The sequence below is a fragment of the Etheostoma cragini genome, chromosome 18 (genome assembly GCF_013103735.1).
Source record: "Etheostoma cragini isolate CJK2018 chromosome 18, CSU_Ecrag_1.0, whole genome shotgun sequence".
NCBI classification, from domain to species: domain Eukaryota; kingdom Metazoa; phylum Chordata; class Actinopteri; order Perciformes; family Percidae; genus Etheostoma; species Etheostoma cragini.
In genome coordinates, this window is record NC_048424.1 from 20032229 (window position 1) to 20043319 (window position 11091).

General features: G+C 42.1%; 1 protein-coding gene across 4 annotated transcripts in view; it reads left to right on the forward strand.

The window, feature by feature from the left end:
- ccdc85cb (coiled-coil domain containing 85C, b) overlaps positions 1 to 7917 on the forward strand; it is a 37651-nt gene extending 29734 nt beyond the window's left edge. Inside the window, exons 2-4 of one of the 4 annotated variants that reach the window (XM_034899482.1) lie at positions 1061 to 1140; positions 2381 to 2422; positions 7586 to 7917. In XM_034899482.1, coding sequence (XP_034755373.1) covers positions 1061 to 1140; positions 2381 to 2422; positions 7586 to 7861 — 398 coding nt within the window. In that variant the 3' untranslated portion in view covers positions 7862 to 7917. The remainder of the gene's footprint in view (positions 1 to 1060; positions 1141 to 2380; positions 2423 to 7585) is intronic. The other 3 variants (XM_034899483.1, XM_034899485.1, XM_034899484.1) reach the window with 3 other exon arrangements.
- The last annotated feature ends 3174 nt before the right edge of the window (positions 7918 to 11091 follow it).

Below are 11091 nucleotides of genomic sequence, written 5' to 3' on the forward strand. Positions count from 1 at the left end.
GGAGCATGAGACTGTGTGCCCAACTGGGGAACAGCCCCAGTCAAGTATTGGGGTCAAAAGTTAGGTCAAGCACTGCTAATCTGGGTGGGAACGCTCACTGCTTGACCTTTGACATCAAGCTACAACTAGTTTTTATAGGACAGGAGGGCTTTTTACAGGGTACTACACAGGATGGATGGATTTTCAAAATAATATTAGTGGTCAACAGTTTTTCTAAAAGCTATCAGGCTTGATGTTGGGGCTTAACAATTACTGGGAGACAGGGAGAATTTGCAGCTTTTGTATGCTTGTATATTTAATATCTTTTGGTTGCTTAAAACATGCAACATGACTATGTACCACTGGCTCTGGGAAATAGTGATTGACATTTGTTGCTGTTTTCCAAAATCTTTTATGCTAAAAAAATCAGAATCAGCTTTATTTGCCAGGTATGAGGACACATAGGTGGAATTTTGCTTTGGATCGTATTGCTCAGATTGCACTTACTCATACAAAACAAACAATATATATATATATACACACTATAAACAGAAACAATATAGACAGGTTGAGACAATAGTGCAATGAAGAGTGCAAAGTATGCAGGACTAAATATAATTATAATAGTTACTGTTATTTTAATTATGGAGCATAGTGCAAAGGATGCCAGAATAAAGGAAGTGAACCTGGCACTGTGAGGAAGAAGTTCATCAGAGTGATGGCTTGTGGAAAAACTGTTCCTGAGTCTATTGGTTTTGCGCTTATTGTAAAAAAATAATAATAAAAGGAAGAATAGAAAAATAGAACCATGTTAGCATTTAGCTCAAAGCACTGCTGTGCCCCCTAGTCTTGTTCACCGTTAATCTTTCACATATTTCCATTTTAGACTTTAATCATGATGTGAAACCCCTCATTTGGAGAAATAATTTGTGTGTCTCTCAAAGTGTACAGCAGCCTTTTCAAACTGTTTATGTGGTCCTGTTGCTCCGGTGGTCATGCCTGCCGCTTTTCCTTTTTTTTTAAGGTCTTTGAAATGCTAATCACTTCTTCTCCCCTCTTTTCTTCTCCGTCTGTGCTCTAGATTCCTCCTCCAACTACATCAGGCAGCTGGAGACTAAAGTGCGGATCCTGGAGGACGATAACAACCAGCTTCTCTCACAGGTGACGGTGCACACATCCAGATACTGTACATGTATATTCTACTACTGCATATATCAGCCCAGCACAGCACTATATGAACTTATGCCCTCACCAAAACTCGTGCAACTTCCCAACTCACCCAAAACATGTGATCGGCAGCTGTGATGGAATGAAGTGGTTGCCTGATGCCTCCGCAAAGCCCCCCCCCCTCGCAACAGCCCGTCTGTTAGCTGGAGAATATGTTTGTTTACCCATGTTTAATTCATGGGGAGTCAGTAAGCTTCAGTAGCGAGCAGTGATGTTAGCCCCCGAAGGCAAACTGTGGGAGCGGAGGAGAGATGAGAGGAGGGGAAAAGGAGGGGAAAGAGGCATTAAGTGACAATGACAGAGTAAAGCATTTCTCCCAAAGTTGACCCTGCTTTGACATCTCTTAAATTTGGAGCATGTAGGGCTGTGTGAGTGAAGGTGGGAATGTGCGGAAGGGAGGGGGGGGCTGGGGGGTTCACATGTCAGTCTGCAGAGGTGTGTGTGTTACATACACACAACCACAGCAGTGGACTGATGGTGACATTTATGGCCTAAACATTCACGTTTTGGGGGATCAAATTGTGCAACACGGCTCATTCATAATTATGTCTTTCATATATCTTCTGTTACCTTTGTGTTTTTTATGACGTGACCATATTCATTTGGACGCAAATCAGGCTGCCGACAGTCAAGTTGGAATTTCACAGTTTAAATCGGAGCCTTTATTCTTTTTTTTTTATTTTTTTTTATTTTTTTAAAGTGATTTCTCTTCCCCCAATTATTTCCCAGCATATTCATATGTAAGTAGAGAGTGTAGGCTGGAATCACTGATACAAAACCTAAATGATCCTCATAATTAGCCCTTAAGTGCTCTAATTAGGTGGCACGCATTGTCTCACAGCACTCAAGACGTAGACATTGACCCTGCTTCGTGAAGTCGAATAATAGCCCCAATGAGTAAGTTTTAGCAGTAATAGAACTTTTAATAGTAATAGAATTACACTTCAATCCAATACTGCAACATATGAAACAGCTGTGACTGTGAAAGCTATTCAAGTGTGGCAAACATGACTACTACACTACTGAACTTAATCAAAATGCTCCTATGTAAAAGCTTTTTGTTTTCTACAGCAGCTTTCTTCAGTATCTCCATTGCTACCATTGATGATAATAATGGCTTTGATACAATAATCAAATAACAAACATACACACTTTTATGTTTTTCTCTCCCTAGGCCTATAGCCGGTATAGTCTATCACAGATACAAACAAGAAAGGTAACTTAAAAAAAAAAAAAAAAAAATTCACTGTTTGTTAGCTCCACTGCTGGTTGAGCCTCTTTTGCTTTTTCCCTCTTTTATCCGTTTGGTGGTGGGACTTTTTACAGCTTTGAGCTTGTTGCTTTCTCATATGCAGAGGGTTTGACACAATAAAAGCAACACCTGTACAAGTTAATGCACTCAGCTGCATTAACGTTTAATGGTATAATGTTGCATTTATGTTGAGACTTTCACGGGGTGGCTGAATCAACTCTGTGGTAACATTCTTTTTGGGCAATTCACATTTTTTTGCCCAGAGTAAGATGAGAACATTCTCACTATCCTGTAGGTACGATATGTATGCATGTAGCCAGCAGCCAGTTAGCTTAGCTTAGCTTAGCATAACAGACTGGAAACGGCTAGGGAAATTGCTAGCTTGGCTCTGTTCAAAGGTAACAAAAGTCCAAAGCTCACAAATCAGATTTTAATGTGTCCAAAGTGTAAAAACATTACATTGTGATGGAGTCTCTGCTGGTTGTCTGGCTACGTCACCATGACAACAAAACTCTAGGAAGTCACTGTACCTAGCTAAGAAATATCACACACACAACCCGCTGCAAAAACAGAAATTCTCGTTTTCTACACCTAGTTTTTTGTAAGGATTTAACAAAAGTGATATACCATGTTAGTTAGTGAGCTTTAACAGTGCTCATAGGCTTTTTTCTGACCTTTTGGACAGAGTGGTTTCCAGTCTTTCTGCTAAGCTAGCTAAGCTAAGCTAAGTGGCTGCTGGCTGTAATTTCAAATTTATTTTACAGACATGAGAGTGGCTACTTTTCAGGTTTATTGTTGTCTTAAACTATTTAAATGTGTTGACAAAGGACATTTAGTGATGACCTGATGATATCTGTCTTACAATATGTCAGCAAGCAACGCTCTGTGTCATCACGGCTGTGTTGTAGAGGTTGATGAAAGCCTTTTCTTCTTGCACAGTCAACCATGTGCAGTGCACCCATCCATATGATGCACATTGCACACATAAGTTGAGTGATGTGAATGTATGATGATTGCAGAAGTGACACTGATCTATGTTTTTTATTTTTAAAGAAATGGCAGAGCATATTCTAAAAAAATAAACATATTCGTTGATCCCTAGTATAAACCTTCTCACTTAACTCTTGTCTAGTGAATGAGCGTATTTCCTGAAATGTCAAAATATATGTTTGAGGCCATACAGACGTACTTAATCTTGCACTTCATATTTTGTCCATCAAACTATAGTCCAGTACAACAAAGTATCACCTCAAACATATCATCCCAGCACACATACCACATGACTGAATCCCCCAGTGTCAGTATTTTTAAGCCTGAAGGAATTGGATTACCTTGTAGAGGTGTTGCTTCTGTGCCCAGTCCCTGCTATGTAATGCTAGCATGTTATGCTAATGAATGAGCACAGGTGGCCCTGCTTGTATGTGGTCTCTCTTGGCGAGAAAGCCGTTTGCTGTCCTTGGAGCTGTTCTACAACGTGCAGTCAGTGTTTGGTACGTGGGACCCTAGGTGAATGAATGCTACGTTGTGCTTTGGTGCATAAATGACACACGCTTGTCCTGGCTGGTTGGGACGTCTGGTGGGCTGAATAATTTAGGATACAGGGGGAAACGCAGGTAGATCCAGATATCCATAATGCATGGCTGACAACTGCGAGTGCAAGTGAAGAATGAAGGAATGTCTGGAGTTCACAAATACTACCTTGAATTATGGGTTATTAATAACCATTGCTTTCTATTAAATTGTAAGATTGGTAATGAAAACAGAAGTGCACTCCAGTAAGTGATGGGAACAATAGAGCGTCTCTGGAGTAACATTGGCTCTAAAGCAACATCCTACTTGATAATGTGTCTGAAATACTAGCAGGTGGAAATGTTACAATGGATAAGTTGCCTCAATGGACATATTGCCTTACTTCCTGTGTTATGAAAGAGTGGAACTTGCTGAGCCTGAAGGGAACAATAGCCTCTTATCGCTGGAATGTTGACCCTCCAAACCAGCTTGGCTGAAGCACTTTACTGTACTGAAGGGAAAAAGGAGGGAGTTGACAACGTAAGGTCCCACAGTGAATATTACCAATGGCATGCACAGCACAGGCGTGAACACAGTCAGTGAGTCAGGTGTTCGCGCATGCCCACGCTCGTACTCAAACATGCTCAGGTGCGTGCAATTACACGTTTTGCTCTTTTCACCCGCTCGGATCTCCGGCGTCTTTCAACCGTTACTTATCTCCATTAGCTCACTGAAGGGTGAGGCCCTCTGTGGCTTTCCCTACATGCTAACTTCCACTTTATCATTAACATATAAGTGCCCGGTGTGACTCGGAGAATTGAATGATTCATATGCTAGATTCAGGTGACACTCCATCCGTTAACTGCTGGCTAATTTAACTCATTTTGTGAGAGGGAACTGCAGTACAGTATAGTGGATTTGAATGATGAAGAGGTGAAAAGAGAATGGATTATAACATGGTTTAGTTATCTTGCAAAAATAAGTCAAGTTTTCCCTTCTCACGGTTTACCCAATGCGGTTTGCAATCTTGCTACTCTTTATAATTTTAGAAACAATAGGCCCATGATTTTTAAACCAGAATGACAACTATTAGCCCTATTAGTTAGTTAGCTAGCTAACTAGCCAGCTCTAGTTAGCTAACTAGAGCTGATAGTTGCTAGCTAACTAGAGCTGACAGTTATCATTGTGAATGAGAGACATTCTGGTTTAAAAAACATGGGCCTATTGTTTCAAAAATTAGCTAGCTAGCTAATTAAGCTAACGTTTTCTCCGTGGGTTGGTTAAAAGCGCTGACGTTTTGACGTTTCCAGCTTCCAGCAGTTACAGTTTGAAAACAGTAACTTTGTAAAAGTGTTCATAAATATGCTCTTGGTGGCTACGTACATATACATCACAGTGTGGTAAATCACTGAAGCTAAAGCTGAATATCTATACAAAATGTTTCCCTTGCCCCACCATGTAAACAAAGAAACAGTGTTGAAAGGCAGTGTAGCGCTAGCTAGTCCTAGTATTGCAAGTAAGACAAGGAAAAATCTAAGGTCAGACTCTACCCAGTTTAAAGCACATGCTATTCCTATTAAACCAATTCTGTTATGTATTCAACTAAATTATAGTACTGAAGTAGCATGCTGCCAACCTCTCCACCCTTTTGTCAAAGCGGTAACACCCCTGCCCCTCATATCTACAACAGGAAACAAAGTGTGTGTCCACACTTATCCCTGTCACCACCATGAACATTATGATGGATGGATACATGGAAGGGCTAGCCAAGAAAACGGCAGACAACAAATAACTTTGTTGGTCTCAGTGGTCAAGGTCTACTCAGTTTTGTTTGTCCGTCTAAAGTCAAACTTGGCATAACTAGACTATTCTTCAGATGCTGGAAACCCTGTCAGGGGACTATTTCTGATCTTATAGGCCTTCTTATTCAGTTGACAGATGTTTTAATTTCATGGATTGTGTCACTTCTCCAGATATGACATTTAGGACACACTGTAGCTTGCTGATAGACACAGAGCCTGGTGAAATAACAAAGAGATGTAAGCAGAGGTACAGAATTGGGGGCATGAATATGGAAACCCAAAGGATAGATCAAGAAGTGCCAAGGGAAGGATTGGGAAAGGTTAGATGAACACCAGCAGGATACTAAGCTAGGAAAGGAGGGGGGATATCAAAGGACAGAGAAGATAAGGGGAATGCTGATTGGTGTGTGTGTGTGTGTGTGTGTGTGTGTGTGTGTGTGTGTGTGTGTGTGTGTGTGTGTGTGTGTGTGTGTGTGTGTGTGTGTGTGTGTGTGTGTGTGTGTGTGTGTGTGTGTGTGTGTGTGTGTGTGTGTGTGTGTGTGTGTGTGTGTGTGTGTGTGTGTGTGTGTGTGTGTGTGTGTGACACAGAGAGAGATAATACTGAGGCAGACAACGCAGCAATGTCCATGCATTCATAGATGCACATCCACTGCTCATTTGCTATTTATTGCCCGGGCATCACGTGTGTTTACATGCCGTGCCTTGCAAAGGGTACACTAGTGCGTGACATGAGAAATGTCATAAGGAACAGTAGTGTTGCCGTGTTCCTGCCCGCAGAAAGACGCTAGGCTGGCTACCGCCTCCAGGAACCAGTGGTCTTTGGCTGCTAATGAGGACAAATCTTACTACAAACTGTCCCTGCGTAATGGCCCTTGATGACGGCACAACACAAAGCAATGGATGTAGCAAGCCTCAACAAATATAAATCCGCTTTGGACAATGAAGTGCTCGGTGCAATGGCGTCTGAGGGACAATGAGAGTGCAGGTGCCAGTATAGGAGGGGGCAGGGCCTCAGGGTCCTTTTAATGAACCATCAGTGAGGGTCTTAATATACACTGTAGAGCACACTGTAGAGCCTGATAAATATGTATTATCTGACGGTTGCAGCTTGTTAAAGTAACAGTACATTGGTTTTAGTGTGTATGTTGTCAAGCTGGATATCGGCACTGATCTCCCCAAATTTGATTTGATTTGGAATTCAAAAAGTCCCTGGGAGCTTAACTTTCTTTTGCCTACGTGTGCAAAACAGTTGAGCAGGGATAATAAAAGACCCACAACACTGTCAAGGGTGTCATTATCAGCAACTGTACACATGGGATGTCAGTACCAGATGCTTAAACTAAGTACAGGGCATCCACATCACTTCTCCATCTGCACTGTTTATGCTGATGTCAGCCTGACATCTGCAGACAGCTGGCTAGCTAGCATTAGCTACCTGGCAGATACAGACCAGGGGTTAATGGGTTAATGCATAGACTGTACTGTGAATCCAACACACATTGATCGCCCCCTGGTGTCTGGCTGCAGTATAGCTCATAAAACTCTCTATGTTAGCGGAAAAGACATGGACCTAACTAAAAAGCACAAGTCAGATACATTTTTCCCAAAGATGGTTTCTGTGATTTTAGGTGGTTGTTTTTACGCTGATGTTTGTTCAAGTGTGCATTTTTGTAATAAGTTTGGTTTAATAATAATAATAATTTTGATTAATTGGCATGCAGTAAAGCAAAAGCCACACATTATAAACTGACATGACACTGAAGCTTTATATCTCTGTTTTTGTGTGTGTGTGTGTGTGTGATTGTTTTGTGCTCAGCAGTGTAACCCAGGTGACCTGCGTGTCCTGAGGAAAGGAATGACCCTCTACCACTCAGAGTCCCAGCTGTCCTCACTGCCCCAACGCCAGGACGCCATGCACATGGTCAGTGCCCAGAGGGCTCACACACTCATACACCGGCCCACACAAGAAGTGCATATACAAACACTCACGTTGACACAAATAGAGGGATACCCACTCATACGTAACCCCTTTAACAGTCCCAGTCAAAGATCAACACCGTGCCACTGCTTATACACATGTGGTTACAAATAGAGACGGGGTTTAATTGCACAGACACTGAATTGTAGGGAAGAGTGTGCCAGTGCCTCCACAGTGGAATTAAGTCAAGTCGGCTCCAATTCACTTCACTTCAAACTTTCCAATTATACCTCCACAGGCAACCTCACTCTCTCATACACATGACAGGAGGAAAAACCCACACATACGTAGGAAGAAACAGAGTAAAAAGGAGATAGAGCATGATGGCAGAAGAATACGAAGTGAAACTAAGACAGACAATAAAGAGGAGTCAGCCTTCCCTTCCTCCCATATCCTGTCCCCTCAGCTCCCCGGAGCCTGTTTGAACTGAATCCCACTATTAAGGCAATAATCCTCTACAATCCAGCGCCACCCCTGACCCAGTCAGTGTCTGGGGAGGAGAGGCCGGGTAATTGTTTTCTGACTGCTTAAGGAAGGTCAAGGCTGGGCCATGCCACTAACCAGAGGACTGAATCTTCCCCTTGTAGAAAATCAATGTTGTGTTTTAATCAAATGCCACAGTGTGAGGTCGCGGGTTGCCTGCGAACAGAGTCGCCACTCACCTTTTTAAGCTTGTGGGTCAAACCCGTCTCCTCGTGGTGGTTCAATAATGTCCTTGACCCCACGAGAGGTCTCTCCCCGCAGGAGGATGGATTTAATCTGCCAATTATCTCGATGGTCGGCTCCCTCGCATTTAATTTCACAGTGCGGGGTTCACACGAAAAAAGCTAAAGATATTGACTTAATCCTTGTGTTGTCTTCCCGTCAAAATTGAAAATGAACACTCTTGCTGACACTTTTTATGGATGTTATTAACTTTTTTTTTCATGTTTGTTCCTTTTTTCAACACTCTTACGGACATAATACGGAAAGTCAATAATTCAATTCAAATAATTCAACCTTTATTTGTCCTCGAGAGATCATCGAGGGGCGGCCATCATTTACAGTGTCATTGAGTCCGATCAGAAAGAAGAAAAACAAAACGTAACAGAAGAGAAGCGACAGAAAGATGGACAATAAAACTGAATTGTAAAAACGATTTGATAAATACACTGGGATAATAAGGACACAAAACAAAATTATTACAAGTGTTGTAATTTGTTCCAACAAAAGCAGTTTTTCCAAGTTCAGACCAAGTTTGGGAAACGTAAGGACAGAGGGCCGGACACTATGTACGCTAAGATTATTTTTGGGGGGCTTTTCCTCTTTAGTTCAGAGTAACAGTCATGTAACACTTTCATTATACAATACAATGATGTGTAGCATAGACATGGCCGATTATGAATCTCACAGCATAGCGATAGACTAAGTCCTGAGATTTTAGAGGTATATCTGAGAGGACACTTGATTGAAATTCAGTTGAAGTGGTACAAACTAGCAAAACATACAATTATATGTCACAGAAATAAAACAATACTAAAACTACCAAACTGAGTAAAGTCCATTAGGTGGCAATTTCCCTCTCACTTAAACTGAGTTTTTATAGTATAAACAAATTAAACAAAGTCGTATTTACAGAAAGTCTCGTCTGGTAAGGTTAATGGAATACTTAGGACTTTTTAGAAGACAAGATCGATACTACACCCATGTTTCTGCTGTAAATATGAAGCTACAGCTCTCTGTTAGCTTAGCAGCTAGCCTGGCTCCGTTCAAAGGTAACAAAATCCATCTCCGCACCTCCAAAGCCTACTAATTCATATTGTATATGTCTTATGTTTATCTTTTATGCTTAATCTGTACAAAAAACCAAAGTGTGATAAACGAGATGTTTTTACGACCGTGTTCCATGCGAGACTTTTTCTTAGCGTCGCCGTGAGCTAGCCAGTCCGTCAACAGCGACTTCAGCAAGCTTCCAATAGGATCAGGATCTGGCAAATCAGCTGCATGCAACACAGACTCACTTATTCTGGCGATTTAAGTCCTCTTCTCATGATGGCTTTGTTGTCGTGACAACTCCACGTAGACACACTCATATTGAGCTGTATGGTGACTGATTGCCTGCTCTCGAATGTAACCCAAGCTGATCCACATGTGAGAGAAAGCCCTTGTTGGACGACGGCGAGAGAAAGAAAGAGAGAGGAGGGAGAAAGAGAAGATGAGAGATGTGGAGCCAAAGACTATTACCAGCAGAACTCGAGTGAACGTTGTGTGTACCCATCCTAATCTATCAGCTCATCCTTTACATTTAGTCCGTTGTCTCATTCAGGTCAGTTTCAGGTCAGTTTCAGGTCAGTGAGCGTGTCTGAGGATAGAAGAGGAGCATGAAAAAAGAGAAGAAAAGATGGAACGGAAAGAAAGGGGCCAGCCTGCGTGAATCTCACAAACACTCAACAGGCTCTGATTCTGTATGCTCCAACTATAAACCATTGATTCTGACAGCGTTTGTTCTCCCCCACCCCTCATCCTGCCCAGTCTAAACCAGGCCTGTTTATGCAGGCGTGCCATCCCTGACTGTACATCCATATGAACAGTAAACATTGCCCGGAGCTGGCTGTGTCTCTGCGCTGTCCAAATCTGTTTCTCTACTGCACGGCTCCAGCGTGAAGTACACAAAAGAAAAAAAAAAGCCTGGCCCGGATGCCGGCAGAATGTGTTTACACATTTCAAATAATAGCTTTAACCCACAGTAGAGAGCACCAGCAGAAGGCAACAGTGATTTACATATTTTCTTCCCTTGTAGTTGACTTCAAAGTCCACTGCAGAAGAGCTGGATGAAAAAATACATTTGTTGCTGTGACCTTAAACAAGAAGAAACACTCTTTACTCAGTGGGGAAAGTGTTTTGAATTTAACAAGAGGATAATTTTCCCACAAATATGGACTTAACCTTGGTGACTATTAATAATGTGAGGCTGTCGTACAGTAAATATCTACCGTCCTATGCATCAGTGATCCATGTTTCTAAAGGGACTTGTTTGTGGTTTTGCATATTTTATCCTAAAAAATGAAAGTCCTACAGACTATTTGCCAACTTTTGATGAACTTCCACCTTCCAGTCAGCCACTGGGTTTCTGTGGTCAAATCTTAACCGGTCCAATCAGCAAACAGAGGGCGTGTCTGAGAAAGATGACGTCGAGGTTGTGCGCTAGTTTGAGTTGTAGGTCCGTAATAAGAGTTGTAGAAAGATGGTCTGGTAGGACCAGGCTAGTGGACCAGGGTCTGGTAGGACCAGGCTAGTGGACCAGAGTCTGGTAGGGCCAGGCTAGTGGACCAGAGTCTGGTAGGGCCAGGCTAGTGGACCAGAGT